Genomic DNA, 18,884 nt, shown 5'->3' with positions numbered 1-18,884 from the left:
CGTTTTTAAAACTGGTGATCACTACCCCTCCAAAGGTCTAGGGAGAAAAATGTTCTATGGCAAGGAACATAAACCATCATAACTCCAACTGAATACAATTACTGGATTAGTATGTATGTTACTGAAATGCAAGTCAGAACAGCACCGATTATACTCTACAAAAGCCGAAAAGATTTCAAATAGTTATTGATGTATCTGTTGTCAAGAAAATAACCATAATTGCTTTATGCCTGCTAGCGATTCCCCCCCCCCCACACACACACCTCAAGACATGCATCCATTGTTCCCATGCTTACTTAAAAATATGACTATTTTCTCTGAAATACAGGAGGGGAAGAATAGGCAGGGCTTGAAAGTAGGCGAGCTAACTGTTCTTGGATTGCTATTGTGTGTGCAAACAGAGCCCCCTAGTGGAACATCTCTCCTTAAGACTGCCTTTCTGGATTTTTATTTTTAATCACATCACAACAGAAACCTTGGACTTTAAGGATGTATTTCAGCTTTTCTTATGCAGCCTCATATATATATATATTCTAGAGTGACGGTAAGACTTGGCTTCTAACAGCACAATCTTGCCATTTTCAACTAAGAGATCCTACTGAGTTCAATGATATCTATCCCCTAGGGGTACGCAGAGGTATGAATACCCCTAAACATTTTGTGAATCTTTGTACTTTTGCCCATTTACTGTATTTGTTTTTCCCAATTTGAACTATAAAATGGTGTTTTTCTTGAGTCAAAATGAGAGTACCCCTAAACATTTTTAAAGGGGGGGAGCACTGCCTGTTGATTTAAGCCAGGATCTATCCAGGTCTTGTGCCCCACTTCGTGCCCCGACTGGGCCAGGCGATAAGACTGGAACACCTACAGCTCAATCATAAATATCTGGACTCAAGACTGTCTGTCATGAGCACCCTCACTTCCTCAGAGGTTGAATAAAGCGCTGGCTATATTAACTTGAAACAGTTCTTCTTTTATTTTCTAAAAGCTACAATATATACATAACTATACAGCCTGTGTGGCTAAGTTTCTTCCACACATCTTATCTACAGAACGAACCCTGTCTAACACACACAGTGAAGGTTACATTCTGTCTGACACAGAGAAGTTAATTAAGAGATCAAAGACTCAGTTCCCTCCCCCTTCTCTCAGACCACAAGTCACACGATTCTCACAAAGGGAGGGGGTGAAATACTAACATACTCCCCCATTTCATCCCGAGGTTTGGGAGAATCTAACATAACTGTAACTGTTTAACATATATACCAAGTTGTTCCTTGTTCACAGCCTTAGTCAACACATCAGCAGGAATTTCCTTCCCTGGTACATATGAAACCTTCACAACATTTTTCTGAATACATTCTCTGGCGCGTTGTAATTTTATCTGCAAATGCTTTGTTCTTTGCTTGCAACCTTCAGAATGTATCAGTGCTATGCAAGATTTACTGTCCTGGTATACATTAACTGGACAAGTAACTTTCAGTCTAATGTCTTGGCATAGCTGCAGTAACCACTCAATGTCCATAAGTGAGTGAGTTAATGCATTGAGCTCTGCTTCGCATGAACTCAAACTTACAGTCGCTTGCTTTTTACATGCCCAATCAAAAACACATTGGTTGTACATATAACAGATACCTGAAGTGCTTTTTCCATCAACTGCGTCACTTCCAAAACTGGCATCCGTGTAAATTTCTAGACCACCTGACTTCTGGCTAGAAAGACGCAAGCGATAGTGCATAGTACCTTTAAGGTAGTTCACAATGCGTTTGAGCGCTTTAAAGTCTTGCACTGTGGGATTGTTTGAATATCTGCTGAGCAGATTTACACTAATGGCAATATCAGGCCTGGTACATCTAGCTATGAAACTTAGCTTGCCCAATATGCTCCGAAACAATGTGACATCAGGAAACATTGTAGCAGTTGTGCCATGTTGGTACCCTGTGACCATAGGAGTGTCCACTGCATTTGACTCAGTGAGTCTCAATTTCTGGACCAAATCATTAATTTTGCATGTCTGGTGTAACAGAACATCACCTTTGTCATTCCTTTCAACTTCTAATGACAAGTAATTAGTCACATCTCCCAGATCTTTCATATCAAAATGTTTCTGCAACTTCGTGAGTGTGTCTTTGTAAATATTTACATTTTCCCAAAAGAATAAGAGATCGTCAACATAAAAGATGCAATACAACTTCTGTTGCTTGTGCTCCTTTACAAAAACACAGGAATCGGCCTTTCCTTGTTCAAAACCTAAGGAAAACAGTATTTCAGTAAGTTTGGTATACCAACAGCGAGAACTTTGCTTGAGGCCGTACAAAGACTTTTTTAACTTGCACACCATTCCTTGCTTTACTTGTACACCATCTGGTGGTTGCATATAAATGTTTTCATCTAGAACACCGTATAAAAATGTGGTATTCACATCGTGGTGTGAAATTGTCATACCTTCCTCAGCAGCAAGTTTCATCAACAGTCTGACACTTTCAAACCTAACTGTTGGTGAATATGTCTCGTGGTAGTCTTGATCAGGAATTTGAGAAAAACCACGAGCTACTAGTCTAGCTTTGTGTCTGACCACTTTACCATGTTTGTCAGTTTTGGCTTTGAAAATCCACCTGCTATCTATTAATTTCATGCCTGGTTCTTGTGGAACCAATTCCCACGTTTCATTTTGCTTGAGGGAATTCAATTCAGATTTCATGGCATTAAGCCAAGGTTCTGCGTCTTTGGCTGACATGTTTTGAACCTCTTTGTAACTGGTTGGTTCAAACACAGAATCTGAATTACTGGCAGTAACAGCAGTTTTGGCAAACTCAATGGAAAAACGCTTTGGTGGTTTTCCCTTGGTGGTTCTTTCGGACCTTCTTACAGTCTCCTGATCATCTGGATCCACTTCCTCCTTAGGAGAATGAGGATCTATTGTGAACAAAGGTTGTTCATCTGCACCAGCCTCTGGCTCATCTTTAACTGAGGCCTGGGCACTGTGAAGGTCTGTATCTTAATCAGACTCTCCACCATCACTAGAATCAGCATCATCAGACTCAACCTTTTTCTTTTCTGGTTTTGGTTTTACATTTCCATCATCAGACAGTGGGTAACATTGGAAAATACCAACTGTGTCCCATTTAGGATTGCAGTCTATGCTCCTGGTCAACCTTATTGCTTTTGTGTCTGTCATCAGAACACGATAAGAACCTTTCTCATATCCTAGAAAGATACCATGTTGACCACACTTACTCAATTTGTCATTTTTCACAGTGTGTACCCAGACTTCTGAACCAAAAATTTTCAAATGTTTTACAAATGGTTTCTTCTGAAACAGCATCTCATACGGAGTACTCTTAATACTTGAGTGAAATCTCCTGTTATAGACATAAGTGAAGCAAGACAGAGCTTCCCCCCAAAAAGAGTTAGAGAGGCCTGAATCATGCAACAGAGTTCTTATCCCTTGTTGCAACGTTTGGTTCATTCTCTCACACAGGCCATTTTGCCATGGTGACCTGGGTGTGGCGGTCAAGTGTTCAATTCCCTGTTCAGAGAGGAAACTTTCAAATTCTTCTGAACAAAACTCACCACCCCGGTCAGTAAAAAAACAGCGTACATGTTCATTGTGCACATTCTTAAGCCATGCACAGAATTGCTGAAATCTCTGAAAAGCCTCTGATTTCTTTTGCAACACATAAACCCAGACATATCTGGAAAATGAATCAATCAGAACTAGAAAATACCGTGAGTTTCCTCTAGATGGCGCTAGAGGTCCCACCAAATCAGCATGAATTACTTCATAAGGTTTTGTAACCTCCCTTCCTGATTCTGCAACTTTGGAGGCCTGTTTGATTTTGTTCTCTGCACAAGAGATACATTTCATGTGGTAAGGACACTTCTTAACCTTCATACCATCAACCAAATCTTGCATTTTTGTTAAAGCCTGAAAATGAAGATGGCCAAACAAGCGATGATAATCATGAATACAATGGTTATGCAACTTCTCATTCTTATCAATTTTTATGTTGCAGTGGGCCTGTTTAGTTTTCTTAGCTGTACCAGCTGTTGCACCTGTAACAAAAGGCAATACATATAAACCATTAACACATTTGGCATATAGAATGAGTTTGTTGTCTCTAATAATGTCACATCGGGACTTTGTGAACACCAGCTTGAGACCTTGAGAAGTAAGCTGAGAAACACTCAACAAATTGTCCTGCAAATGAGGTGCATACATAACATTCTTAACTGTTGCATTAAGATTCTGCAGAGAAATCGTTCCCTGGCCAGGAGACTTTATCTCTGACCCATCGGCCTGTTGAATTCGGCCTTCTTGTCTCTGCAAATTAATGAAAATGCTTTTATCATTAGAAACATGGCGCGTGGCCCCAGAATCGACAACAAAGACAGAGTATGCGTCCTTATCAGTACAACGAGAGATCAAAGCCTTTTGTGCAGCTGGCCCTTGAGGTCTGCGTCGTCCTCCACCACCTTTGAAGTTGCCCTTCTTCTTTGAAGCTTTCTTGCAATTACTCCGATAATGACCTAGCTCTCCGCAGCCATGGCAACGTACTGACTTCAGTGCCTTTGCAGTAGTTTCACTTTCTCCTGCTGAAGGCTTAGAAACATTTTCAACAGCTTTGCCCCGGCTTTCTTTAACAGTCTGTCTGCGGTCAAACTCATTTAAGAGCACACTAGATACATGATCCGGTGTTAAACGATCATTAGGCAATGCTGATAACTGAGAAGCAATAGCATCATATGACTCATCCAGGCTATTAATCATTAGCATAGAAAAAACAGCATCAGAAAAAGTCAAGTCTCTTTGGATGAGGTCTTGTCTAAGACGTTGTAATTGGGACAGATGGCTGGGCAAATCGCCATCTTTCTGCAACTCCAGTCTACACAATTTCTTGAAAAAAAGAATACTGCTCCCTGCTCCCTGCCTAAGATGCAAATTACGAAGTTTGTCCCAAACAGCCCTTGCCGTTTCAGCATCTTCTAAACTAACCAACAGGGTATCACAAACGCCCAGAACAATAGTCCCCCTGGCTCTTTGATCAGCTTCATGCCAGGCATCCCAATCATCGTCATCTTGCTGTGGGGGATCATCCTCAATGGTATGGAAAAGCCTTTCCCTTTGTAAAAGCGCTTTCATTCTAACTTGCCAGGTAGGGTAAGTCTCTGGCGTGAGAGGAGGAAAAGAGAGAGATATCTGGCCAAACTGTGCAGAAGACATGCTTGCGTTTTTAACTGTAGCAAACACCACTTCTTCATACAACAAAATAAGCCTTAACTCCCTTTAACTTCACTCCTCCAAACTGAGCGCAATTAGCAGGAATCTGGAAAAGCGTCTCTGCTATCTGTTCTGGCAGCTAAACAGCATACCATTGTAAATCAATTCTGTAGCTTGAAAACAGCTCCGAAATGAAGCAGCCGAACTGTCTCACCAAACACAGCAGCAGCACGTCTCAGCAGCCTTCATCTGCAGAGGAACGAAAACCAGCCGGTCTGCAACACAGGAGGAACGCCAACCAGCCGCTTGCCACCATAGGAGGAACGAAACCATCCGCCTCTGCTACCATATGTTGATTTAAGCCAGGATCTATCCAGGTCTTGTGCCCCACTTCGTGCCCCGACTGGGCCAGGCGATAAGACTGGAACACCTACAGCTCAATCATAAATATCTGGACTCAAGACTGTCTGTCATGAGCACCCTCACTTCCTCAGAGGTTGAATAAAGCGCTGGCTATATTAACTTGAAACAGTTCTTCTTTTATTTTCTAAAAGCTACAATATATACATAACTATACAGCCTGTGTGGCTAAGTTTCTTCCACACATCTTATCTACAGAACGAACCCTGTCTAACACACACAGTGAAGGTTACATTCTGTCTGACACAGAGAAGTTAATTAAGAGATCAAAGACTCAGTTCCCTCCCCCTTCTCTCAGACCACAAGTCACACGATTCTCACAAAGGGAGGGGGTGAAATACTAACACTGCCTACACCCAGGTAGGTGTTATAGGGCTGCAGCCAAAGCATTTTAGCACACTGGCTATCTGCTAAAGACACCCTAGTGGTGGCTTGGGAGAGCAAGAGGAGTGGAATATAGGAAGGTGACATCTACTGAGACAAGTATTGTCTACAACAGGAGTGACTAACCATCAATTTGGGGCCTACTCCAGTCCTGAAAACATTTTTCTCCCTGCTTCCCTTCAAAGATTCCACCAATTTAGATTGATGAATATATTGACCAAGTGTGCAGCAGCTGTAGAAAAGGCAACTCCTGTGTTGGGGTCCTTAAGAAAGAGATTGAAAGCAAAACTGGCAATGTCGTGGTGCAAATCTATGGTGCACCCACACTTGGGAATACTGCAGTACAGTTCTGGCTGCTTCATCTCAAAACAGACATTGCAGATCTGGAAAAAGGCTCGGAAAAGGAGAAGCAAAATGTTAAAGGGGTTGGAGGAACTCTGCTATGAGGAAGGGTTACAATATTTGTGGCTCTGTCATTTAGAGAAAAGATAGCTAAGAGGAAGGGGGGACATGATAGAGGTGCAGAAAAATTTGCATTGTATGGAAAAATTAGAGGAAGACATATTCACCCCCTCTCTCATAATACTAAAACCTGGGACCATCCACTGAAGATGAATGTTGGAAGAACTGGGACAGATGAAAGGAAGTACTCCTTCACAGAGTAAATAGTTCCACTATGAAATTCACTCCTGCAAGTTGTACTGATGGCCACCAGCTTGGATGGCTTTAATGAAGAATGAGACAGATTCATGAAGAGAAAGGCTATCATTGGCTTTGATGAGCAAAGAGGGGGCAATAACTTCCTCTTCAGCTGACCTGCATGGATCACCTGACTACCATGTACAAGAAGACTTGCTTTCCAAGGAACAACTGGGAGAAGACTTTGCAGCTGCGTCTTTAACTGCCCCACACCTGACCTCACATTAGGCCTTATCTGGCTATCAGATTACAGCAGACACCTCCAAACTACAGCTCGCGTGTGCGCATGCATATGGGCGCACTCCCTGCCCTCTGGCCTGCCGCGCGATCGGCGCTGGAGACACCGGCCTGAGGCCGGGTAAATTTGCCGACCCCCGTCTGCAGGTTCCCCACCCCTGGATTTAGACCACCAGGGAGGACAGATCTATGTGTGGTTTATTTCATAGTATTGATATGGCACTTCCATGCTCAGAGGCAGTATACCTCTGAATACCAGATGCCCCACTTGTAACCTTTTTAGAGGTCTGCTGATGGCAGAAGCAGGACCTAGGACTATGTGGCCTTTTCTTCTGACCCTTATTCTATTATTCTGTTCATATAGCAGATTTTGGAGCATTAAATGGAAACAAGCAAACTAAAAGTCACAAAATAATACTGGTATAGGCATCGCTACGTCACACATTACTGGTGTTATCCAAAAGGTGCCTGAAAAACCTCTGCAAGCTAGTCTTACATTCATTGCAGTGGTAACAGAACTTACTATCTGAAGGAAGAATTACATTCTCTCTCTCTCTCTCTCTCTCTCTCTCTCTCTCTCTCTCTCTCTCTTATTAAATGATAACCTTTATTATCAAAGCTGCCCTTTATCCCTACATTTATATTTCTGCATTTCTTTGTATATACTTTGTTGTGTAGTGAATAAGGGGAAGGAGGGAGATTAGTTGGGAGGGCTGCTGCTTGAAAAACACCATCCTAAAGTCTCTTTGGGACTACAGATTCCAAAGTTTGTTGTTGTTGTTGTTCAGTCGTTCAGTCGTGTCCGACTCTTCGTGACCCCATGGACCAGAGCACGCCAGGCACGCCTATCCTTCACTGCCTCTCGCAGTTTGGCACTGGAGCCTCAACTTCAGGATCTGTCCTTCTAGTGAGCACTCAGGGCTGATTTCTTTGAGAATGGATAGGTTTGATCTTCTTGCAGTCCGTGGGACTCTCAAGAGTCTCCTCCAGCACCATAATTCAAAAGCATCAATTCTTCGGCAGCCTTCTTGATCGTCCAGCTCTCACTTCCGTACATTACTACTGTGAAAACCATAGCTTTAACTATACGGACCTTTGTCGGCAAGGTGATGTCTTTGCTTTTTAAGATGCTGTCTAGGTTTGTCATTGCTTTTCTCCCAAGAAGCAGGTGTCTTCTAATTTCGTGACTGCTGTCACCATCTGCAGTGATCATGGAACCCAAAGTTAAATCCCAGCAACTGTGTTTAAAACAAATAGTCATAAGAAAATGACTATAAAATGGGCTATAAAGATCTTCAAGAACATTCCCCAGGGACAAACTGAAGAAATGTCTGCATTGTTACCCATGGAGTTCACTTTATTCTCCCTGTTTTCTCTACTTGTCAGTATAGGAGACAAATACAAGAACTACGTAGCCTCCCGGCTTCCATTTCCTTCATTTGATCACTTGCTCTGTGCAAATAATTGTGTGTGTGCCATCTGTACAGCTGAACTGCCTGTCCTTGCTCCAGGACTTGAGTCTTATTTTGAAAGGATACTATCTCTTGACTTGGAAAGTACATGGATCGTTAGTTTATCAGGCTGCATGGAAGTTCACAGCCTCCCTTTTAGGCTATTTATTGTAGATGGGCAGCTGAAGTATCTGCATATGCATAAAATAGTTACATGTTTCTTAGGAAGAATTACATTTTCTCAAGTACAAAATATTGTTGGGAGCATCCTCTTGGGCTCAGTAAAATGGTTCTCTTCATATATATATAAAACACTAGTGGATATTGCCTATATCTGGATCAGCATCAAATTGAGTCATCTTTGTGAAGTACAATATGATAAGAAGCCTGAAGAAAAATCATTATCTACTACAAGGCTTCATGTGATTTCCAGTTACAAAAGCTCACACACAAAGGGAAAACTAAGACATAAAGAAAATGTCAGCAGTACAATAAATAGTTAGCAAACAAGGCTTGCCTTGTATGTGATTATTCAATGTGCTAACACTTCCAAATGTCTTCGTTTTCATTACAGCGAGAGAGTTTTCATTACACTAAGATAATTGTATCATTCCCCCCCCCCCCCGATTTTGAACAAATAGCTATAGATAACACACTAAGAAAGAGTCCTTTCATATATTGTTCCTTTTGTCTTCTAAAAACACAAGGGGGAGAGGGGCAGTGAACAAACATACTTATTCCAGAAGTTTAATCCCAACCCCTTTTATTACATTCTTCCCCCCCCCCTTTGGAAAACTTTTTAAAATGGAATTTTACACAGTTTATGGACTGTTATGGAATATGCCCAGATCCACATAAGTAAAAAGTATTTCAGGTGAAATTCATAATCAGTCTGGAAAAGGCGTCCATTCTTCCATAAAACACTCATCATTGGATTCTCTTAATTTTGCTGTTAATTTTGCCAGTGCTGCATAGTCCATTATCTTACTTCTCCATTCTTCTTTTGTTGGAACTGCTTCTTCCTTCCATTTCTGCACATATAGAATCCTAGCTGCAAATATGCAAACTGACTTGGTGAGATGGATATTGGGGGCACTGTTTTACAGTGATTCTGATCCTGTCTCCATTGTGGGGATCAGAAATCAGCATTGAGTGATTTTTTTCTCAACCCCTTGACCTTTGTGCTATAGGGTGTCACAAGATACCATCTTGTCTCCAAGGCTATTCAACATCTACTAGAAGCTTTTGTGAGTGGTCAAGAGAATTGGGGTGAGGTGTCATCAGTACACTATTTCTTGTTAACATCTGAATTGGGAAATGTCATGGACCAATGTCTGAACTTGGGGAAAGGCTAGGTGAAAGTCAACAAACTTAGCCTGAATCCTGAGAAGCTGCTGCTGGTATGATGTTCAGATATTTCTTTAATTTCCTGCTTTGGATGGAGTTGTACTCATTGTAATGTAGCAGCCAAGGAGTCTAGGGATCCTCCTGGGTTGATTTATTGCATCTATATCCCTCCTATCTTCCAAGGAGCTCATGGTGGCATACATAGTTTGCCCCCCTATTTTAGCCACACAACAACCCTGTGAGGTGTGAATGACTGGCCCGAGGTCACCCAGTGAGTTTCATGGCTGTGTAGGGATTTGAACTCTGGCCTCCCACTTCTTGGCCTGACACTAACCACTGAAGCACACTGGCTTTCAAAAACTCAAGGACATTAAGAACATTTCATTGCTCCTTCTTTTCTTTTTAAATCATTTTTATTGGTTTTACAAATACAAAGTATAAATAAGCACAAACTAGTAAGAATGTATCTGTATAAGGAGATTCTCCAAATATCAAGACTTCCCCCCATTCCCTCCATGAAGTCTTTTTTTAAGCATCTACAATTGCATATTCATCCGTACTCCAATTTTTATATCAAAACATATTGCCCATAATATTTTTTACATTACAAGTGAGTCAAAATCCTGCTCTTGTTTCCATCTGCTTACAGTAATCTCCTAAGTAACTTACAAATTTTTCCCATTCTTTTATAAAGTTTTTATCTTCTTGGTTTCTGAGTTTTCCAGTCAGCTTTGCCATCTCGGTGTATTCTATCAGCTTGGTTTGCCATTCTTCTCTGGTAGGGACTTTGCCTTCTTTCCAACTCTGAGCTAATAACATCCAGGCGGCTGTTGTTCCATACATAAAGAGTCTTTTCTGCTCCTTTGGTATGTCGGTACCTGCAATTCCTAATAAAAAAAAGCTTCTGGTTTCTTAACAAAAGTTATTTTAAGCATATTTTTTTCATTTCATTATATATCATCTCCCAGAAAGCTTTTATTACCTTACAAGTCCACCACATATGATAGAAGGTACCTTCTTTTTCTTTACATTTCCAGCAGATATTTGAACTTATCCTATACATTTTTGCTAACTTAGGAGTCAAATACCAATGGTACATATTTTTTTCATATAATTTTATTTCAATGTACAACATGCCGCAAATTTCAAATCTGATTTCCATAACCTTTCCCAATCTGCCAGCTGGATATTATGTCTCAAATCCTTTGCCCAGTGTATCATTACCAACTTGACCTGTTCATCTTTTGTGTGCCACCATTTCATTGCTCTTTCCAAACAGTTAAAAAAACAAAACACCTTTAAGCCATAAGGAATTACAGCTACCATCTACCCAGCCCTCAAGAAAATCTAGTGATATCTGTCAATAGATCTGTCTGTTTAGAAGCAATATGATGCTATACAGTGGTGCCTTGCAAGACGAAATTAATTCGTTCCGCAAGACTTTTCGTCTTGCGGAAATTTCGTCTTGCAAGGCACCGTTTCCCATAGGGACGCATTAAAATTTAATTAATGCGTTCCTATGGGAAAAAAGTCCTGGGGCCCCTCCTGACCGGCACCGGAGCCGCGCGGCGCAGCGTTTTAAGGCTGCAGTGAGCAAACAGCAGCGCTGCTGTTCGCTTGCTGCAGCCTTAAAACGCGGTGCCGCGCGGCTCTGGTGCCGGTCAGGAGGGGCGCTGTCCGATCACGCCCGCCCACCTAAGATGGTGGGCGCGATCCGACAGCGCCCCTCCCGACTGGCGCTGGCACCGGAGCCGCGTGGTGCCGCGTTTTAAGGCTGCAGCGAGCAAACAGCAGCGCTGCTGTTCGCTCGCTGCAGCTTTAAAACGCGGCGCCACACGGCTCCGGTGCCGGCTTACAGTGGTACCTTGCCAGACGAATTCGTCTTGCGAAAAACAGCCATAGACGAATTCGTCTCGCGAGTCAACTAAAAACTCGCAAAACCCTTTCGTTTTGCGAGTTTTTCGTTGTGCGAGGCATTCGTCTTGCGGGGTACCACTGTATAGTGCTTTAAGGTACAAACCCACTGCAGTCCTATGTGACCTCCGTGACTAGGAGTGCCTTTTACCAGCTTTAACTACTGTAAAACAGCTATGGCCATTAGAGCACTATAGCCCGAAAACTGTCCACCGTGCACTGGTAAAATCCAGTTTGGATTGCAACAACACACTCTACATGATGCTGCCCCTAAGGTTGGCCTGGAATCTAGTGCAAAATGCAACAGCTCACTTGGGCAGAATAACCCTACCTTTTTATGCCACTGCTGAAAAAATTGCACTGGTTGCCAATTAGCTACTGGACATAGTTCATGGTACTGATATTAATGCACCATATCCCTATGCAGCTTGGGGCCAGGATACCTGAAAAGGGGGGGGGGGTCTCCTGTACATAGCCTCTCATCAGATGGTCCATTTCCTATGATGTCAGAATCCCATTACATATCAGATAAATGCCATCTCTTTTGTCTTTTTGGTTCCTTTTTAGCGACCTTCCTTTTTCAACAAGTTTTTAAAATGGAGATTCTTATTCCCAGGAATTGCCTACAGCAACGAGGTCCTTTATCAGGCAGATGGCGTTCATCTTTCCGACGGCAGAAATGATGTGTGGTTGGCCGATATTATCAAAGGCATAAGAGGTTGGTTGCAGGTGTGAGGGTATTGACGACAAGCGTTGGGCTCGTGTGGCGGTTAGGTATTGGAATAGCAATGTGTGGGGAAGGGGAGGTTTGGCCATCACCTTCCCCTCCGTGCTCAGGGGTATTCCGTTAAAAGAGTCTGGGGGTGTGGATCTAGTCCAAAGCCCAGGAAGGGGCTAGGGCCATGCCACAACCCTATCAGGAACCCAGGGGATGCTCAAGTCGATCCATATCGGTGGGGCTCCCCCTACTGGTGGTTTACCCTTACCAGACTCCCTGCAAGGCGGGCAGGAGTCAGATATAGTCTGTTGAAGCCAATGCCTAAGCCAATACTGCTCACATTCTGTAACCAATAAAGTTGTGGCCTAAATTTTGCCCATTAACATTAACCTAAAATTCTGTGTCCTTGTGTCTTTATTCTCATGGGGGTGGCTTGGGGCTGTGGCATGCAAATGCCATCTCTGTTGTCCTTTTGGTTCCTTTTTAGCGAGCTTCCTTTTCCAAAAAGTTTTCAAAATGGAGATTCTTATTCTACTCTGTATCTGTATTTGATTTGAAATTGATTTTATAGATTTTTTTTTAATGAACCTTCTATTCTGAATTGCTTTGGGATGTTCCCAGAGAAGCAATTAACAAAACAAAACAAGCAAAGATAATATATCATTAAAACATAGAGTGGCAACACCCTTGCAATTAATGATGGCACTTGTTTAAACTTTGTTACCTCCTTAATGTGTGAACCCTTTCCCTCTCTCTTTTTTTTTTGCAGAAGAGAAAGCCATCAAGACACACCCCAGTAAAAGACGCTACAGTGATGCAACCTCAAGATAAAAAATGAGACAGGACAGCTTTAAGAGAGAAACAGGAAGTTGTAACCAGAATCCAGCTGAATTCAGATGCTGTGGCAGTTTGCTGAGAGGCTGCAAATAAAGCAGATGTGTTTGTTGTGAATTTCTGTGCTGTCTAGACTTTCTTTTACCAAAGCAGCCATTCAGGATTTAACGTCTCAAGTTTTCTTTAGTATGGCATTTTTCAGCTAATTCTGCGGGGTGATTGTAGAGTATTGAAAACAAATAGCGATGAAATGGAGAAGCCAAGGAAATTAGGGTCAGTGAAAGATGAGGACCACTTTTATCACCAGGGTGCTTTGGAGCTGCTGGTCTTTAACTTCCTGCTCATCCTTACGATACTCACCATTTGGCTGTTTAAAAACCACCGATTCCGCTTTTTGCATGAAACGGGAGGCGCCATGGTTTATGGTGAGTCTTTTGTCAAAAGTTGTGCCTTGCCATTTTTTAAACTTGTTGCATAATGTGCGTAATTAGACACTTGAGCTCAAAGTGCTTTCAAAACCCTAAATGAGGAGATGCATTAATTTAAAAGTCACAAGCCCATTGAACTGTGCCGTAAAATAACAAATGCAATCCACCCTCCTTTCTCTCTTTTCCCATCTCTCTCTCTTTCTCTCCCTCTCATATGGAATAGCTAGAGGATCACTTGTCAAGGAAGTAAATGTCATGAGCACATTGTCAGCAAAATGGGCTTCATTGAGCATATCACATCTCCAAAACATTTGTTTGTTTCCTGCGAGTGCTGGACCGGTTTAAAGAGATTATTTTTCATAGGATTGTGCTGAATAGACTTGGGTGAAATCTCACTACCAATATGCCAGATGGGAGCACAGCTGAGTCTTTATTAGAGAACCTGGGAGAATCCTCCTGGGTCCAGCCCCTCTGTTGGATGTAGTTTCAGCAAGCTTAGCTCTGGGTTGTTGTTTTTGCAGGGCTCTTTTTTCTTTTTCATTTTAATACCGGTAGGTTGTGAAAAATGAGACATTCTAAATGCTGTCCTCAGGAGTTTTTGCCCCATCTTGAATCCTGTAGTTTACATTTTTCTTTATGTGGGTTTTCTTGAGTTTCATATGCGAGCCATATGTGTAAGAAGGACTTTCTGTGAGCTCCACAGTTAGGAAACCACATGCTAGGTAATGAATGTGCAATATATCACCCTGTGATAGGAAGGGGACTTTTTGTGTGTGTTCTTATGTTCAGTTTTACTTTCTCCGGGTGGGGACACAATCTTTTGCAAATAGCAACATCTTGCTCACACATACTGTTGGCCTTGCTATAACCCTAATGAAACAGACAAGAATCCCATAGTTTACAGAGCAAACATAATAATTGCACTCTATAGGAACTCTGCAGTTTTAATAACAGCACCAGCATTCCATGCATTAGGAATTCAGAACCCTGCCAGGATGCATTAAAAGTTTGCCTGCCTTTAAAAACACCGACTCAGTGAATGCATTAACCCTTCACTTTGCTCCTGTGAAGCCAGAGATAACACTGAAGGAATAATCATCATCCATTCAGCTTTAAGTACTATCAGCATTAAGTAAAAAAAAAAAAACATCAACAAGCAAGCCTACAGAACTGAGTAAAAATACAGTCTGGGCAAAGGAAAGGAGACTGAAATGTATCAATATACCTAACACTTTTATAACAAACTACATGTTAACATGGAGTCAAAAGGATAATTAATGACTATGATTACCTTCAGACATCACATTATTCAGTTTTCCTGACTTTTCCTTGCCTGATCACTTCCACATTTTATGTCACGCTTCCTCAAACTCGGCCCTCCAGATGTTTTGAGACTACAATTCCCATCATCCCTGACCACTGGTCCTGCTAGCTAGGGATCATGGGAGTTGTAGGCCAAAACCGTCTGGAGGGCTGAGTTTGAGGAAGCCTGTTTTATGTGATCTGTCACATGATGTGAAAGCCACTTCTGGAAATCCAGTGGAAGTTTAGCACTCATTTCTGTGTTGTTTCTAGAAGAAGAAAACCCCATTGGGAACTCTGTTAGCTTGGAAAATTGTGGGTGTTTTGCATTGTAATTTCATGCGATGACATCTGGGGTGATACCCCCTCCACTTAAAATTTAGCATGACATGGCAATATATCACTAAAGAAGCCGTAGTTCTGTAATGCAGCTGGTACGGCAATGTAAAAGGAATGTTGGGAAACAGGACAGAAGCAATAGCATCAGAGCCAGTAAAACTGATGCAGTAAAAAACCCCACATCTGAATGCAGCCTATATCTGTGTGAAAAGTCCATTCAAGAACCCCCCATGTTGTAGTCACCATCCCTATAAAATTGTCAAGGAAACAATTCATTTTGAACCTAATTTTTTAAAAAAATATGTTTTCCGCTCCTGTGGCAGGTTTGACCTATGTAGTTCATTTCCTGACTGAGGTAGCAAAATAAGTTCAGAGGAAAGAAAGGGAAATTGTTGAAAGCTGGGTAGATATGTACATGCAGCAGTTTCAGATTGGTGAATGGTGGAGAGCGAGCAATGGCTTTTGGCAACGACGTTGAATTTACTGAACAATGAAATTTAGAGCTTACTGGTAGGATAATATGAGAGAAGCATGATGGTTTATTTTATGTTTTGCCTGTCATGCTGCATAAACTGCCATGCTTCCATAAACTGAGAGAGTAGGGCACATGGTGGCTGCCACAGGATTTGGGCATAATCTCTCCTTTCTCACTGTACCACTTTCTCACCTGATGTGCACCTGATTATTGGTCTGCTGTGCAGCCAGGTCACGTGCATCCAGGAGAGTTCTGCAAGTCACCTTTCAACAGCTTGCATTTTTTCTAGACTCCCGGCATATGTTCGCAGGAAGTACATGGTCTGATAGCACTGCAGTGCACCGGATACACAGCAGTGGTGTGTCAGGAAAGAAAGAGGAGCCTTGCAGCAGCCACCGTGTGCTCTGCTTTCTATAACTGGGTGGTAGGGGAGCACGGTAGGATCATTGCCCAAGGCTAAAGTCCACAACATGATGCATCCTGGCATAACCTCTGTGAAAAGTTCAGAACTGTTCTGGAGTAAGTGGCTTGCACCAAAGTCTGATGTCAAATGCCTGTGTGTTTACAATTCAAAAACTGCTATTGATCCATCTTACTCTCTTCCTTTTATTCTGATTCTCTTTTAACAAAATACAGTGGTACCTCGGTTTATGAACTTAATCCGTTCTGGAAGTCTGTTCTTAAACCGAAACCGTTCTTAAATTGAGGTGCGCTTTCCCTAATGAGGCCTCCTGCCGCCAGTGCCTTTCCACCGTTCGGATTCCATTCTTGGACCAAGGTAAAGTTCTCAAACCGGGACACAATTACTGGTTTTGCAGAGATTGTAAACCAAATCATTCTTAAACTGGACTGTTCTTAAACCAAGGTATCTCTGTAATGCCAATTTTAATAAAACACATCATACATTTTATGTTTGGCGCATCGTGATTTTTGAACAAAAAGGATATTAGTTAACTGATATCTCTCTCGTGAAGCATTACCTAGGGATGTTTGTTCATTTTCATTTTTTTTCTTTTTAAATTCTATGACCTATTTAGAGTGGCTGTGGGTTGCATCCATGTTTTGCAGCCTCTCTGAAATATTCATGAACCCTATTGGGTAATTTCCCCATTGTGAGCAGCCATGAATGCTGCCCTATTTTTCTTTTTACACAAGAGAGAATTTATCATCTCAGTCCCTTTGCACTTTGGCTGTACTATGGATTGCTGCTGCAATGGATCCCCCAAAGGCTGTAAATGCATACACAGAATACACCTCGAAATCAAAGCACCATGCTTGGATGAATCAGGTGCCTGAATCTGAATTTTGCATGAAACAAAAATGGTACTTAGAGCCCAATCCTATGCTGTCCGTCAACTGCAGCTAAGGCATTATCCTAATTTAGGTAAACAATGGGTTTAAAGCCATGATACTGCTCTACCTGACTTGAACATTTAAACCTCTAACACCCATGTGCTTCTTGCCGGTATAGCCTTACACTGGTGCTGGTGAATAAGCTGGACTGAAATCCCTTTTGAGTGCCACACAAGAAACCACCACCTTCCTCACTTTCTTTTGGATCTCACAAGCCATTGGCACGACAGTGCTGAGTCATATGAGATATGCATGCTTCAGAGCCATTGGCAGTTGCTGTAGAACAAGGGTCAGCAACTTTTTTCAGCCGTGGGCCAGTCCACCGTTCCTCAGACCATGTGCTGAGCCAGACTATTTTTTGGGGGGAGGGGAATGAATGAATTCCTGTGCCCCACAAATAACCCAGAGATGTATTTTAAATAAAAGGACACATTTTACTCATGTAAAAACAAACTGATTCTCGGATCGTCCCCGTGCTGGATTGAGAAGGCGATTGGGCCGCATCTGGCCCCCGGGCCTTAGGTTGCCTACCCCTGCTGTAGAAGTACTGAATGTGGAGCGGAGTCTCATCTCTGGACCAAGACAAGCAGCTCACTTTGCAACAATGCTGGGGCATCTTCTGGATCCAGTATACACACAAACACTGTACAACGTGATGATCACATGTGAAGTTCCATTGATTGGTGCTTCTTGTAGTTGTTGAAAAAAGGCTATCCATGATAGCTGGAAATTTCAGGCAACATGTGACAGCTGCATCAATCCTATTAAAGATATGCTTATGTGAATCTCCCCATAGGCACTTCTAAGCTTAGTTCACAGCTTCCTAATTCTGTGTCTATCAAACCATATTCTGCCACGCTCTAGCATCTCACTATGTAATATAAGACTGTAAGATGAAGCTACTGCCTCAACCACATGGATGCAAATAAATGTCATTGATTGCAAACTGGATATGTGCAAAACAGACTCATACTCAGCTTCCCATTGTGTATAACAATGTGTGTGTGGTTTAAGTGCGTGCAGAAGTTTGAAACAGGAAGGAAAGGATGCAGCCTTTCAAAGTTCACGTCTGTAACTCATCAACCACTAAAGCGAGCATGAAGAAGGAGTTTGCTTCAAAGTGGAATGCTTGCACTCGGTCAAAGTCAAGACGGAGAAATGCATCTGCGGATCATTCACTCCCTTCTAGTAGTTGGGCAGTAACTTATCTTTCTCTTTGGAACTAGGATAGTAGAGTTAAAACATCAGATATGCAAATCTGCAAGCACATTGTTCACTGTGATCCGCTGCTAGGAATGTGTGGGTATTCAAATAATAATAATAATAATAATAATAATAATTGTTGTTGTTGTTGTTGTTGTTGTTGTAGGGTATAGACTGCAAGGCAAAACCATTTCCTCTCCCCCTCCACCATTTGCAGAATCTCTTTCTCAAGTATTCTAAGTCAGACCTTCTGGATAGCTTGGAATAGATTAGGCCCTCTGCCATAAAGCTCAGAAAATACCAGGGCTAAGTGTTTCAGAGGCCCCGTGTTATGTCAGGATTTAATCCAGTTCAGCTGGGTCTGGGCTGCAGGTGTTTTCTCAGTGTCAATAACGTATGTGAAAGAACAATGAATCTCCTCAGTGGAAATATACTAGCCATAATGGCTAGTAACTGCTGATAGCTTTACCCACCATGAATTTATCCAATCCTTTTTAAAAAGCCATCCAAATTGGTAGGCATCACTGCCTACCATAGTTCCATAGTTTAATTATGGGCT

The 18,884-nt window shown here is 42.1% G+C and overlaps 1 protein-coding gene across 1 annotated transcript in view; it reads left to right on the top strand.

The window, feature by feature from the left end:
- The first annotated feature begins 13,159 nt into the window (after positions 1-13,159).
- Positions 13,160-18,884, top strand: part of SLC9A9 (solute carrier family 9 member A9) — a 216,589-nt gene continuing 210,864 nt past the window's right edge. The window contains exon 1 of the mRNA XM_033148180.1: positions 13,160-13,650. Within this exon, the coding sequence (XP_033004071.1) occupies positions 13,476-13,650 (175 nt within the window). The 5' untranslated portion in view covers positions 13,160-13,475. The remainder of the gene's footprint in view (positions 13,651-18,884) is intronic.

This window comes from Lacerta agilis, chromosome 5, assembly GCF_009819535.1.
Source record: "Lacerta agilis isolate rLacAgi1 chromosome 5, rLacAgi1.pri, whole genome shotgun sequence".
NCBI lineage: Eukaryota > Metazoa > Chordata > Lepidosauria > Squamata > Lacertidae > Lacerta > Lacerta agilis.
The sequence above is the reverse complement of the archived record's forward strand: the minus strand, read 5'-3'. Positions and strand labels throughout refer to the sequence as shown.